This window comes from Bombus bifarius, unplaced genomic scaffold, assembly GCF_011952205.1.
Source record: "Bombus bifarius isolate JDL3187 unplaced genomic scaffold, Bbif_JDL3187 scf7180000008140, whole genome shotgun sequence".
NCBI classification, from domain to species: Eukaryota; Metazoa; Arthropoda; class Insecta; order Hymenoptera; family Apidae; genus Bombus; species Bombus bifarius.
This window is the reverse complement of record NW_022884468.1, coordinates 273195-289365: the sequence shown is the minus strand read 5'-3', so window position 1 is coordinate 289365 and position 16171 is coordinate 273195. Positions and strand designations below refer to the sequence as shown.

General features: G+C 36.5%; 1 protein-coding gene across 4 annotated transcripts in view; it reads left to right on the top strand.

Annotated features, from left to right (window-relative positions):
• The window catches only part of LOC117208591, a 280013-nt gene that overhangs the window by 112147 nt on the left and 151695 nt on the right, over positions 1–16171 (top strand). The window contains exon 1 of one of the 4 annotated variants that reach the window (XM_033449822.1): positions 13259–13560. The exons of the other annotated variants lie outside the window; for them this stretch is intronic. Within the exon in view, the coding sequence (XP_033305713.1) occupies positions 13476–13560 (85 nt within the window). The 5' untranslated portion in view covers positions 13259–13475. Of the gene's footprint in view, positions 1–13258; positions 13561–16171 lie in introns of those variants that run through there. 4 annotated transcript variants of the gene reach the window in all.

Here is a 16171-nt window from a genome sequence, read left to right as displayed (position 1 = left end):
GAGTTGAAATTTTGGTTGACTGAGGGGAAGTTGAAACGGGACGCTTTAAAGTTGGCAGGTAGTTCGCGAGATGAAGAAATTGACGTTGGAAATACATTATCGTCGATATTCGTCGATAACACGAAATAGCTAAATAAATGACACAACCATCTTTAGAATTCTAAAGACATTCATTTTTAAGTAATCAATGAAAAGCATAAGTTTCCGAAGTATATCGACAACGAAGAGCTACGAATTTTAAAAAATATTTCATTAAAGTGACTTGTTAATCTTACTCTTTCAGTCGTCGAGGGCTATCGAAAAATCTTCCCTATCTCACATACCCCTTACGCTAGAAAACATCGTAAGAATTTTCTATCATTTTTCGAACTGGCTTGAAATATAATTGTAAGACGTTTAAAAGAATCAGAGATAATTCAGACATAAATAATAAATGGTTTGTTTATCAATTTCGAATAAATTTCAAGTAACATATATTACTAGACTAAATAAATTATTTATATTAGCAATTAAATTACCGAAATTTTGTTTTCACGAAAATTGTTACGTTCTTTCCTTTACCATAGCTGTAACTCTTACATGTAGCGTACTTATTTGCATACCAGACGTACTTACGTGCTACAGTTTCTGTGTTCGCGTAATACTTGATTGCAATAAGTTAAAAAAATTCATATGAACAAGTGCGAACAATGTGTTAAAAGTTGTCGACGTTACGAAGAAAATGTGAGGCTGTTGAAGGTTTTGTTACAACTCATCGTACGCCACGTACCATTTTTAGAAACTGGCTGTCGTCGCCACGTCACCTGAGACCGCCGTTCTGAAACTTACATCAGCGTTACACGTGCAAGTTAGAAATTAAAAATCGCACGATTCGCGTATACCGCCACGCTCACCCGACCCGTGTTCATTTTCTAATTAACGTAGTTCCGAAGTTTCAGCCCGTAACTTTTTACAAAATGTAACTGGCCGTTGTAATAAATTCAGACGTGATCCAGCTCTCTGTCGCCAACTTCATGAATAAAATTTCAATATTACATTCAACGCTGTCGATGTTCATACCTTCGTGCACGGCAAATCATGCTGCCTGCTACGAACGAAAATACGAAAGACTGGAAAAGGAGCTGACGGAATTTCGTCGCAAGCGCAAAGCGAATGGGGATTATTTTGCATCCGCAACATTTCATTTACATGCGTCGTAAGTAGACTGCGAATGTTTATGCATTTATGGAAAACTTTTGGCTGCAAAATTTTATAGAATTTCCGCGTAATATGCGATAGGTGTATGAAATATGCGCACGGTAAAATACACTGTATAATGTGTAATACGCGAAACGATTTTCTATTTGAGTGATTCAAAATATACATGGTGGTTGGTAACTGGTCGTACAAGCGGACAGGGGGGTGATTCTACGCGAAAAAAGAAGTGGAAAATATAGAATACAAATTTTTCGTTTGAGGCTTTGTTTTCGAGAAAATCGACTTTGAATTTTCGCTCGGTACGCGTGCGGTTGTCTCTTTTTAAATTTTTATTCTATATTTTCGACTTCTTTTTCGCGTAGAATCACCCCCTTTCCGATTGTACCACCAGTTACCAACCTAACCCCGTATATCGTATCCTCTTGATCACTTTGATAAAAATATGAATTTGCATCAACGTCCGTGATCTGTTCACAAGACATCGCTCTCACGTATCACGCGTATATCGGAAAATCGAATGAAAACTATATTCATCGCGAAGCCAACTTGAAACCAATTATAAAACAAATTATAGAACGCCTATGTGACAGAACGCATTTTCCCACGGCGAGGTGTTAAAGAAAGTAAACTCGTTTCGCGCTTCCTCGAAAGTTTCCGGAACGACTGCAAAGTCGTCTGGCGAATTCATCTAAAATCTATTGGTATCATTAGCCGTGAATGTTCGCGGGTACACGCGGATATTAATTAAAAGAGGGTGCGAATGGAGAGAGAGAGAGAGGGTTCTTTTTCTTTTTTCCTTCTTTCCGGCGAAAGTACACGTGTCCGTGTGCAGGGGTGACGAAGAATAAAAGGAGAGAGCAATGGAAGGGGCGAAATGTACGAGTAGTTCGTGCCCGACTCTTCACCGGTTCTCGTCACTCTACATTTTCCTCTTTGAACTAAATTCTTTGTTAATTATACGGTCGACTGCTTCGTCGTTAAATTCAAGCCTCGAATTGCGCCCGGCTTCCACGACCTGGCCCTGCTCAAATCCTGTTATGGAGACCGACTTTTTATCCAACTAACGATGACGGGCGAGAAATTTGCAATTTCAAACCTACCATCTGTCCATTGATCAAAAATCCTTTGCCGGAGTTTAACGCCCGTAATTTCAGCCATTCTGTCAGCGAGATCATCCGAAAATACAATTATAGGTCGACTTATATTTTATACGGCACGGCGGCTCGTCACGTAACGATAACGTTACGTGCCGGTCGCTGACGGATAAGCGTGAACGGTCTCGTTTAACTCTTCAAGTGTTCGCACATTTCCATAAAACGTGTCCCCAGGCGTAAAAAAAGAGAAGAAAATGACAAAGTTAAATAAAACACAGTTATCGTTACATCGCGTCGCACGTCGAACACAGAGCCCGTGTTTCACGAATTTTTCGTTTCGACGACATTTGTATCGACGACAGCCGTATTTAGGATCAGTGCAGACGCGTAACGAAAAATACGACAGCGTCATATGTCTTTCTTTGTTTTCTTCAATTAAAAACAACGAAGACAAACGCGTGACGTAGCAGGAACGCAGGATCAAAAAGTCGCTCGTCTGTAAGGGTTCAAGGATACCCTTAAGGGGTTAAAACGCGTGTTTCAACGTCCTGCCGTGGATGTGTCGGCACCGTTGCGTACGTAACGTTCCGGCACGAATACGCTAGATTATAACAGTATCTTATAAGAATGGTCGTCAAAAGGGAACCGTGCCATAGCCGCGCAATACCGATACGGATAATGTAAATTATAAATCGACGTTATTTCGTCGAAAAATATTGGTTTCGTCGTTGGTTACACCGTTTTCTGTTATCTTCTAGCGGGAAACATCGGATAAATTAGCAGTTTTCTCTTCTATCGAAATCTTTTGTAAACGTGTCGAAAAGATTGAGCGAATATTTGCGTATAAGTTCTATATGTATCAGAAGAAAAGAAAAATTCGTGCAAACATACTCGTTTGGGATGCTACGTCGAACTGAACTTCATGTTCTATGTTACATCGTTCGAAATTATTTTTACCGATTTTTTTACAGGATGTAGTTTAATTAACGATGCAATTTCGTGTAATTTCATTTGAATAAAACGAGAGCAAGAAGGACAGCTAGCCGACAGCCGTTCGTCTTCGTTTTTAATAAACTTTCTTCAGAGCTTGCATTTAAATTTAAATTCAAATTTCCTTGCAACCTTAAGCGCCACCATACTTTTACCCTACGAGCTGCTTTCTCCTCCTCGACGAAGATGCAACCGTATCGATGCTTTTTTCTCGCCAGTAAACCACTACAATCGCGCTCGATGGATTAATCGTAGTTGAATGATCCGATCACGGATCGAGACAAAGAAAAGTTTATGCCAATCTTCGTCTCACTGCCCATCGTGTGTTATATTAGGTTGTCCGAAAAGTTTGTTTCGTTTCATAAGGTGGTAATGGGTGAACAACAATTTCTGTTTTATACTATTTTATTGAATTAGGTATAATCCATTTCGTTATATTTCTATTATGATGTTCGTGCATAATTCAATAAACTAATATAAAACAAAGAACATTGTGCGTCTATTATTTCCTTATAAAACGAAAGAATCTTTTCGGACAACCTGATATTATAAATCGACGAGTTATCTGGAATGATGGCGTATGTATCAAAATTCTGTTTCGAAATATTCCAAGTTGAAATTCTCTTTTGTTTGTAGAATCGTGATACTTATGAAGAGACTGTAAAATCGATAGCGTACAAACTTCATTTCTGATATGGAATAAAATGATATCGTAAGAAACGATTATTTTACGTGCAGTAAAAGATGTCGAAAACGATTTAAAACATGATTCTGAACGCCTGTTGTTGCGAATAGCGGGATTTCGCATTACGTTGCAACATTGAAAGTAACCATATCTGTGCAATATTTCGTCAGAAGTACATTTAAGTAGACGTAAAGCAATGAAACAGATGTAGAAGTTTTTAAAAATATTTATTGAACGAAAGACAGATACGAGAATAAGATTACTTTCGTAGTTTAATTTGATGCCAAATTATATCTTTTTTCATTTTTTATATTTTTATTAAAATTTAATTGGCAATAATTTTTCCTAACTGTACGGCATTTTCTGTCTCCAGAAACGATAATAAGCTTTCAAAATCCCGAATCTTGCCACTTTTTAACGTAATTACAGGAGCAAGCTCGTACGAGTATTCGAAGCACAAAGTTGACTTCCGGTGAAAGTTAAAATTCCCTTAAAAATACTTCCATCTGTAATTTAGGATATGTTAAATCGAGAATGCACGTTTCTCGAGAAATGGCGAGATAAATCAATAGCATCCGGTGATGGTAGGATCACTAGACGCGGCTGAAACATTGATGATCCGATGATGAGTCGAAGTAATAGAAGATCGATATCCGTTCTGAGTTGGTGCGAGGGAATTCTTCACGACATCGAAACAAGTTGGTAAATTAACACATCGGATTTCTGCACACGCGGGGACCGTGTGGCCTGCGGAACTTCCGATCGGCCCAGAACTGTGTACCATCCGCCACGAGTTTCCCTGTGGCAAAGTTTCTTACCGCGGTAGCCTTCGGCGCTGGTACCAGAGAAAAAGAGAACACGCGGGAAATGGAAGGAGAGACGCGCGATAATCGATGTACCGTGACAAGGTTTTAACGCGCGCAACTGTCTATTAGAAGTGAGAAACTCAATTTTGGATTGTCACGGTGATTCGTTAGTTCGTTGACAAATATACAGTTCAGAGAAAAAGCAGCGAAGGCAACAACATTTTTAATTTAGTTTCGTTCGGTTTGAAACAACAGAAATGGGATCGGATTGGAATGGAGCGACAGAAAAAGAAGTACGCAAATCTTATGTAAATGTCGTATGTAAAAAGCAAGTACAAATGTGATAGTTTGAAGACAACGCTCATTGTTAATAATTTATAATTGTCTCTGTAATTCCCAGTTCGTTTGTACATCTGCAATTTATTTATTTTGTTGGTTTGAATCGAATATCAGTCAAGTGGAGGGCTAGCCACGCTTTTTTCTAAAAATGTTAAAAAATAAAAGGAAAATTGATAAAATATTCTGAAAGAAATTCCTAGCAACTACGTTCGTTGTCGTAGACCGTTTGATGAAGTTGCAATAAGTATGAAATAACGCTCTAGATAACCGTGCGTCATGATCGTATTATTGGTTGAATTATCGGGCATTCAATGTAAGAGACTTGAAAACGTGAGAATCACGTTTGGTAAAGTGAAGATATTATTCTTACTAAGCACCCTGAGGAAGAAGTTATGGAGCAAGTCCTAATACTTGGTCGTGCTTCTACCCGTGGAGGTTGTAGAACTGGTAAAATATGAGGAGATTATTTGGCAATCAAAGAACAGTCTACTTAAGAGATTCATAAAAGTGTGCCAGAGAAAAACGACAAAGAAAGTGTAGAAAAGATGTGGCAACTTCTGAAAAATAGTTATTACCATTCTCGGTTCAACAACGCTACGAACCAAGAAATATATGTACGCTCATAAATTGTCATTTTCAAGCAGTACTTAGAAAAAGATCGTTAGTCGCGATTGAGAAAAGATCGAAGTCGAAATTTGCTGTTTCAAAAGCACGGCTTATCGAAATTAAATTCCGAAAGTAATACAAAGGGATGGACGAAAATTGTACAATTGTTAAAAACAGAATTGAAAAACAAAGAAGATCGCTTCTTGATTACGTACAAATATTGAAACTCTGGTATACGGTGTTAACATGAAATAATAATAAATTCGCTTACACACGTGAAATTACTAATTTTTGCAAACGACAATGTAAAGTTACCATTGCGACGAACAGATAAATTCGAATAATTAAAAAGATTTTCAAACTCTGTGTTTGCGCGAAAGTGTTTATTTGAATTTGAAAAAGGGATATCATTATAGTGAATCCCGTGCTAAACTCCAGGTACATTGGTCGCGTCTGAAATTAAAGCTATAAAGTTGTAACACATGTGTAACATTGCGTGACGCAAACATCGCATCGTGCGACTAATACAGACTTTATTATTTCAGCGTAAGAGCGGGTCTGACAGAGTATGACTCATTCTACTGTCGCCAGGCATAAAATCTTTAACGCGCTTGAATAATTAAAACACGAATTTAATCCTACTCTTTTCCCATGCGGAAATAATGTTGCAGCTTCCATAGAACGAGTTCGTTACATTGTATAATAAAACACGGCGTTGTTATTTCTTCTTTAATTTTTCAGTCTTCCTGTTCCTGATAAACTCGATGGTAAAACGAAAGTAAACTTAAGCGAAGGAATATTTACGAAAGAGAAAGCGTGAAACGTTTCATTTTAATGAAAGAAATCGAAAAACTTGCTACGCTGATAACTCGATTACCGTAACTGTTCATCGACAATATTCTTATCTTTCACACAGCTTCAAAATTATGCAACTTGAAGGTAAAGAACGTATCGAATAACAAAACACTGCGTAAAATTGACAATTTCGCTATCGCGTGCGAACGTTTAAAAACAGTGACTCTATTACCTCGATTATAGGATAAAGGACTTTTATTCGTAGTTTAATAATGAAATTATATTTAAAATAGGCAAACGAGGGAGATCTTCCGAGAGGTGGTTTATTTCCTCTAACAATCGTATTAATCCTATCGAACCGGCTTACGTAACAGCTACACCAATTAATTGCTTCCACGATATTTCATATCCATTGATTTAATACTTTCCCGAGTCGGTGGAGTGTATTATTTATAGCGGAGGTTGCAGAGTAACCCGGTTATTTTTAGGGAAATTTATGCCGCTGTATTCATGAATTTATTTAAATTCATTTGTAACGGCGCACAATAAATTGAACCGGTTAATCGAGCGCTCTCGCGATTCAGAACGTCAAAGGACGAAATTTCAATATTATCTCTGAGATACGTAGCCTGATACAACGTGAACCGTTTGTATGCCAGTATTTTCAAGTACACTCGGCCGTGTCTTATCATGAAATCCTGTGGAACCAACGTGACGTATGTTTTCATTGACGTGGCCGTTTCGATTCATCAGCTTTTGACCCAGAGAAGATGGCCACTTCATGCACCGCGTTCATTTCGCGAACTCGAATCAATGCGCGGCTGCTTCTTCTTTCGGTCTAACTTTAAGCCAAGAACTACCATTCAATGCGGTTTTTCAAGATATCTTGAGATTTCGTTGAAACTTGTTCGCGAAAAGTCGTTAATTGTACAACGTGAATATTTTAACAATGTACAACGTTATTGAATATTTTTATTGTTAGTACTATTGTTATTATTGTTAACATTACTACTATTGTTATTTTTATTATTGGAGAAATTGAAATCTTCACGAAGAGAAACTATTTTGCAACACGCTGTGTGTTCGATACTACAGGACGAATTATAAATATATTATTCTTTTTATTTATATTGAGCAGAAATCAGAACGTTTCAAATATATTAAGTAACTTAGTAGAAATCTGATTAAATTCTAATTTATTTAACTATACTTTAAATATCGGTATTATAAATTCTAGGAATTAAGATAGACAATGTCAATACCTAAGGCATTCATTATCAATAAAATATTTATACCAGTGATCAGATTGTAGATTTTGAGAAATGATTAAATAACTTAACTATGCACAATAGCTGGAAGATTCAAGAGTAAAATATTATCGAATAATGGAAGAAGAAAACTTATTTACAGCATCTTTTTCAATTAATTTAGCTGTTCGCAGATATTTGCCCCACTGTATGGTCAGTACTTTAAATTTATGATTCCTAACTGTTCAATTCCATAAAACTTATTCTGTATCTGTTAGTCGTTGTTGTAATTTCACGTTGCCAACTTCTACTACTTACATCTTGCTTTTGCTTTTCAATTATGAAACTTTTAAAATAGTTAACTCCTCTTGTTTTATACGTCTTTTTTGCGATCGATTAGTTTGGTTAGTAAAATTAATTAGTCGAGGCATTTTTAACTTTTTCTGATAGAGTAGCAAAAGAAATTGTTCTTTGATTATTAGCATTAAAATGTTTATATTTAAAAAGAATGTTGTACAACCTTTGTTTGCAAATGAGAATTTCCAAATTTTAAGACAAATTACCAGCCCCGGACGTATCTAATTTTTCTGCTATAAAAATTTAATAATTTTTCTAACATCTCTAGTCTCTAGATGGAGGTAGGAAAATACAAACAAGCGTTGTTTATCCCAGCATCATACAACGGTTCCTTTCTTATTTAATCGCAAGTGTTACTAAGTGAAATTGATTTTCTTCGTCTGAAAAGTTACTTTTCTTCAGTTGCGCCATTGTTGCACTGGAACGGCAATATGTATTATTGGAGAGAAAACATCACATACAATAGGCTTCCATTTATCTGGACTTGTCAGGGAACAAACAGTTTATATAATTGAAGCTGATATAATACACAGGAGTTCACATTCAGATAAATGAATTGGTCCAAGAAACTTACGAACCTGTAAAATAACAAAAAATTAGTCGAACACAGTGTGAATCCCACGATGTTGATCTTTATTTTGCAAAAAATTGCCAATCTTAGAATAGAACTGTTCTTACATTATAAAATTATTGAAGTACCAATGTCACACTTCCGTTTTGGGCTTGCAGTTATTTTCCAAGGAATTTCCAAACCGCTTGACTAAAAAAAAAAAAAAAAAAAAAAAAACAATAGAGCTGAAAAATAATAAATCAGAATAAATCTAAAGAAAGTTACTCGTGACAAATATACTAACGTTATAAATACTTTTGCCAGAAACAACACGAAGAAATAGATGTTCCTGATAGAAATGAAGCTAGCTTTTTCTTTTTAAATGAAATGGCACGACATGGCTCAATTTCATCAGCAGAATTCGGTGAATCGGGCATCAACTGCAGTTTCTTTCCAACAAATGTAGTTATACAAATAAGACGACAATAGCAACGCGTGACGATGCGCGATAGAGAGCTGTGCTCGCCTCTATGCCGTTTCGCTAGTCGTGTTTCCAATTCTGCAACACGGAAAAGCGTATTAGGGTTACTCTCTGCAGTCGAATCCGCAACATTTCTTTGAAGCATTTCCTGCAGGGAGGACGGCAAGTTCCGCGACGAAGATTTGCAATTCCGCTCGTCTCGTGGGCTACACGGTCGTCTTCGATGTCGCTTCGTCAGTGGCCGTGAAGAATTTAAAATCCTCTGGCCGATGGACACGAAGTTTCACGTTAGGCGGAGAGACACTTCGTTCACCGGGTTTTTTCGTCACCACGTCCACTATTATACACGGGCTGTATGAGGTTGACGGGTGACCGACCACGGCGTTACCAGATTTCTGTCCACGAAATTAGGTCTTCGCTGAGTGAAAAGCGCCGTTGATGACGGTTGCAATTGTCTCGCAAATTGGCTAACCAACCCTCTTAATTTGCGTACTGAATTCTGGCTGCACAATGTTAGGCGTTTATGTCTAATAACTTAATGCAACGCCCGCATAACGAGCTTTCATTCAAGTTCATTCGCTCGTAGTTGTACGATATTGCGTGTCGTTATAATACACGTGGTGTGAAAATTATAATTAGGTAGGACTTCGAAATTTGTAGGAAGTGACGTTTCTGAAGTATAACGAGTTACAGCGGTGATAAACGCCCATTACTATATCATGGATAAGGAAATATTTGAAAAGGTACATATAGTACAATATGGAAAAGGTACAAGGGGAAAGGTAAAAGTAGTTGAAAATTAACAATGCGCCTTCGACCACGAAAGAATTACTACCGGTGCGTATGTGTGTTAGTATTTTCTGCATATATCGTATAATTTACATAAATACATTTATGGAAGAAAGTGGAGATATTTTACGAAGACAATGTTATTGCCCCATTTTCTACTGTTTTAAAATATTTATATACCGGATGAAGAATGAACTAAATAGAAAAAAGGATGGTTTCCTGCGTAGCTATGCGAAGTAATGTTCGTTTCGTTTCATTTTTCAATTTCTAAAATTTCAACATCTCCTTGATTAAACAGTTACTTTTGCGTGTTTCCAACGTTATTTACCATCCAGTGCGCCCAGAAAGTTTTCCATTGCGACGTTATATTCTCGGAGATTATTTCATGTTGGTAATACAATACTTCGAGATTCATTTTGTTTCAGTTAGATCGCGGTTAATGCGCGTCTCGTTACGAACGTAATGTTCAACGTTACTGTCGCACGTGTTTGTGCGATTGTACGCCGTCGAAAAATATAGCATCGTAGAACATTTTCGTATAGCGGTTTTTTTTTTTACGACATCATCGTAATTACTTTTGTCGTCCGTTATTTTTCAACGATATTGTCCCACATTTTTATTTTCCTCTCATTCGCACGCAAACTGCGTATGCAGTTACACACAGGCAGCGAAACCAACGCAAATGTCAAACTCACGCAGAAAAAAGTTTTTTCAAACAACTATCGTTTTTTAAATGTTCGTGCAAGTTCGTGCAAGTACGAGCGTTACACATATTTTTTTTTGCCAATTCTATCTATTTATTTCTGTTTTGTATTCGGTTATCGGGGAAAAATTGCGATCGGAATGGACAGGACCGTAGCAAAGGATGTCCCTTAATTCCCGTGTATTTTTATTAAATCGATTTCACGCTCTATTCTGTTGAAATTTCACGCAGTTTCTGACAGGTTGATGACAGTTTGAAAAATAAATTGCTGTCGTGAGATACGCAATAATTAAAATAATTATTGGAAAAAATTATCGTTCTTGTTGTTTTGTATATGTCGATGTTTTATGAACTATTACAGTTACGTTTCATTATGATGCTTCTCAAAAGAAGATGACTAGAAAAGATGGCTAGTTTCGAGCAAATAATGATTACAAGTTATATTTTATTCTTCCCAATTATATGTCTATATTATGTACATATATTCGCCATATTTACACACATATTACGCACGCTTAAACGTTAATGTTAATATTATTTATTCTTCCTAATGAAATAAATATCGTAAGCTCGTACAATTTTTCAGAAGATAAATGATAGAAGACAGATGTTTCAATGAAATTCTCGTTAGGATAATTACTGTTTATCATGGTAAGGCAAATTATACATTATGGAACTCTCAGGAAAATAGGTGAACAAAACGCAATTAAAAATTGAATCAAATTTACATTATTATTCCCATGTTTCATCGCGGTTTGTAGTTTCAACAGTTGTAATACGAATGTATTCATCAAAATCCTATTATCTGTTGTATTTATTCTATTCTATTTTCTGTTTTATTTATTTCATTATTCGCTACACAACAAAGTTAACATCTCCTTGCTCCGCAAATGATCAGTATCTATTAGTGTAAACTTCCTAAGAATCTCGAAAACTCCCGATACTAACGAACAGAGATGTGAACCAACAAGTACCTAATTAAAGTAACGCTGACGCGTACAATGGCCACAGAAGGCATTTGTACGTACCTCTGCTCTCCAACGAACAGTTTTTTCTATTAGATTCTACATTTTATTTCCGTAGTATCAAATTTTGTGAACGTATGAGTTGTTCTACTACTAAACGATACGAATGTAAAGAATATTTTATTATACTTGTATCTAATTAATTATTGTACAAAGTCAGTGTGAAAAGTATTCGTACAGTAATTAATATCAACAGAAATATCGCAAGACATTGTTTTTGAACAAAATTTTAATAAAATAAAAAATATGTACATATTCTTACGAGCGTGCGGAATAATTTTCATAAAAAAGAAGATAAAATATGTGTACCCTTTGTGAAGATATTAACAAATATCTAAAAAATGGCAAAAATATATGCGTAATAAGTATTCACACAGTTACAGTTTGCTAAGAACAAATAATAAGACTTCTACTTTATATCTAAGAGAGGAAATCGTTAGTTTTAATTGTATTAATGCTTAATGGGGTTTCCTTCTGATTTTATTATGGCTCGAAGCCGTAGTGGCATTGAATTTATTAAATCGATGAGAATTCTGCTTGAAATATTTGTCCATTCTACTAAAAGAGTCCTCTTTAAATTATTTCTCGAGAAAACATGTTGATTCCGTATTTTTCGTTTCAAATGGTCTCGTATATTTTCGATAATGTTAATGAGATTGCGAAGTTGTTTTTAAGTGTTCCCGAACATTATACAAGAACCACTCTCGCGTATTACTATCATTATACTTTGGATCTCCTATCTTTCATCAGGTCGGAGTTGCCTTTCAAACCCATTTCCTTCTGCACTTTGAAGCAGATTATTTTTTAAAACATCCGTGTACATTTTATCTCACGAAGCGGTAACTATACGGATTCTATCTTTACCATTTGCCACATATTTATTAATATTACATTCTTTTTCTCTGAAAATTAATCCGGACGCTCCAAAGTATATGTTATACATCTCTTATTCCTCAGAATGTTGTTACTAAACGATGTTCTACAATAAGAGGACTGTTTTACACGAAGAATCGTCTTTACCTTAACTGTAAATACGATAAATAAATGCAACAGTATACGAATGCCTCTTGTAGCCACTGTACTGGAAGCTTTCAACCTAGACAAAAGCACACGCGCCGAAAATTCCGCCCTTTCATCCACGAAAAAGCATCGACGTTTGCATAGGAAAAGAGCGTGATAAAAGGGCGTGCTAGGCCGTCCGCGTATCGAGCCCTTCCGGCGGCCATAAAAGGCCAAGACAATCATGAGGAACAGCACGACGATTCCATTTAACGGGCGAAGCGGCCAGACCCGGTTATGCACACAGAAACGCGTATCCCCCTTGCACATACTGTGCGTGGCGCGAGCTGCCTCACGGACACACCCTGTATTGCGATACTCTCGTAAAACCAGCCTGTATCTTTTCCCTCATTAACTTGCCTCTACAATGAGCGTGGGTGTCGGCGTAGTACGTCGTGATCCTTTCAACCCCCGTCTATCCACACCCTTCTAGTGACGGCAGCGCGCATGCGCGTCGTCCGACCGCGGAGTCGGTTCGCGCGTAAAATCGCGCCGACCGGTGGCGATCAGTCGCGCGTAATACAGCGCGGGGTGCGGTTCGTCGTGTTCGTTTCACATTGAAAGGTTACGTCCGCGTATTCGTATCTCATTCTCGTACGGCGTTTAACCTTCGCGCTTGTTTCCCCTCGACTTTCTCGGGTCGTTCGTGATCGTGCGTCGTTGCCGCGCGACTTTGGTCGCGTTTCGGATTCATGGCTTCGATTTCTTCACTCGTATGTATCTGCTGCGCGTGACGAAAAATAAGAAGAAGAATGTGGTTAACGGGAGGCTCGTGCGCCTTCCTGCTTCTGGCACTGACATTGTGCCAGGGCCTGGTCCAGGCGAAGAACGACAACTGTGAGTAACTTTTTAATATCTGTGTTGTATGAGACGATTTTATGTTTGCCGGTACTCTATGGTTACACAAAGGGGCAACGAAGGGAGAGCGTTTCTCGTTGGACGTTTGGTCGACAAGTGGTTGCAAGAGGGACGAGGATAGGGGTTGTCAGGGTTGCGAAGGTGTATAGGTTGTCGTAAGGGTTGTACGAGGGATTAGAGACTGAGGTGTGGTTTGTTGGGTAAGCGGGCAGTTTTTCACCAGCTAAAATAGGAAAAGAGTAACGAGGGTGAACGACCGTGAATATATCTTTGGATAGATATGCGATAATACACTTAGAATTCTTTAATCTTCTCATGCGCTTCGTACATATTTCTATCTGGATATCTTTGGATAATCACAATTTTTAGTCAGATGCCGATATGGGTGTAGTGTTAAAGGAAATATCTGTAAACGAGTAAAGTCGGTGCTTTTGGATTTGTATCTACGGTAATTGCGTATGGCTGGCTGCAATGAACTATAATATAACTTTGGAACATAAAGGTTGATAATTTTCGTGACTGGCGAAAATTTCATTTGCCGCAGATAATATGTCATTTAGTTATCGATTATCTGCTGAATAATATATTATGTTGTTAATTTTGAATTATCGATATTTTGGAACATACAAGTTATGAAAATGAATTTTTCTTTTTTATTTCGAACGTGTACGTTCAAATTATTTTCGGTGTTACCGAGTTTCGTTTGTTTCTACGTATGATGTGTTTATCAACAAAATTTAGCCTGCGAAGTATAATACGCAGTTTTTGTTAGGATTGGCTGAGTAGTAAAAATCCGAATGATAAGTATCCACTGTTTACTAAGCATTTATTTTACTAAATGCGACGCGTAAATGATACGGTCGTGTTATTGTAACGTATCTATTCAATATCTGTCGAATGAAAAGTACTGTGTGAAACGTATCGCTTGTATACGTACTACTTGTATCATTGATTGACATTTTTGTTTATTTACCGATAATTTCAAAACAGTAAAATATGATAAATTCTCATATAGTCGCAAATATCAAGTAACCGTATCAAAAAGAGGTAAACGCAGTACCGTGAAAGATAAGAAAGCAACACACACATTTGATATAATCGTAATTAAAATAAAAGGTTTCATGCATTTCGAATTAAAGTCATTTAACAATACCCACTGCGAAATTTTTGCGGAAAAAACTAAAGAATTACAGTAAAAAAAAAAGTAAAGAGTTACAGTTGTGTACAAGGATGGATCCTTGTAAAATTTTGTCCATATTTGAAATTAGAAAATATACATTTCAAATTATTCGTCTAAATACGAAACGAGACATATTTTTAGTATATTTTTGTCGTTATAATCTGTAAGTTTCTCATTATACAACTTACAAAAGAAAATGTTTTCTTTCTAAATACATATTTCTCTCGATTATCTCGCAAAAATTTTGAATTCGATACGAGATAACCAGCGCAAGATCACGTTATTTTTTGTGTCAACAATAAAACTGATGTATGCAAATATGCGCAAGAAATTACAACGTTCTCGCACCGCTGTTGAACGAACTTCTATTAACTTAGAAAGGAGGGAAGTTTTTGTTTCGAGCAGATACAAGTTTACGTCCCAAAAGTTGTCCGGCAAGTCTGAAACAGATCGCACTCTTTACGTAACGCAGCTTTCGCTTCTCTGCGCTTGTTGTCCTGGATCCAGCATGTTTAGAACAAAACATCAGAATTTATGTCTGTCTATTCTAGTACAGAAACTTTCTCGTAAGATTATTTCAGAAATTCTACGACTATACGTATAAACTTATGTTAGCTGTTCGATGCAGATCTTTTATCTTTATTGCTATACTATTCGCATATCTTCATTATATATTTATATATTATATTATTCTGTTTATATATATTTGTGTGTAAAATAAGCTGTAGTATTAGGTTGCCCGAAATGTTTCTTTCATTTTATGAGGAAATAATAGACGTACAATGTTTTTTGTTTTATATTATTTCGTTGAATTACGTACATTTTTATTCTGTTGAGATAAACACCGGGACATTTCACAGACTTGGTTTCACGTTTGTTGTAAAAAATACGTTTGCGAAAGAAGGACACTTTCCGGACAACCTAATACTTTCGAAGCATTGCATGTTGTGAATAATTATTTTAGGACATTTTTATTAAAATGGCATTTATAATCGATATTCTAACGTTCTTTTGATTAATTGCGCCAGGCTTGGCCATTATTTAAGTAACATCTGAAAGAAGTAAGTTGATTATGTAATCGATTTTCCGAGACTTTGCTATCAAGTATCTTTTTCATTCTTTTTTGTCATGACATAGCACTTAATAGTTGACTTATCAGCTGATATATCGCGAAAAAAGAATAGACCTAGAATAGTGGCCAAAGAAATAACGAGATGATTTTCGTATCTCCTAAACTAGTCCACCAACAAAAAGGTCGGTATGATCTTTGAGTCTTTTCACGCTACAATCTTTTATTCAAAGAATTTTACTCTTATTAAATCACTCTGTATACTACCTCATTACCTTATTCGATTACTTTCATAAATAAACTTGTACACATAGGACGTCTCATTTAATTTCGTCATTCGA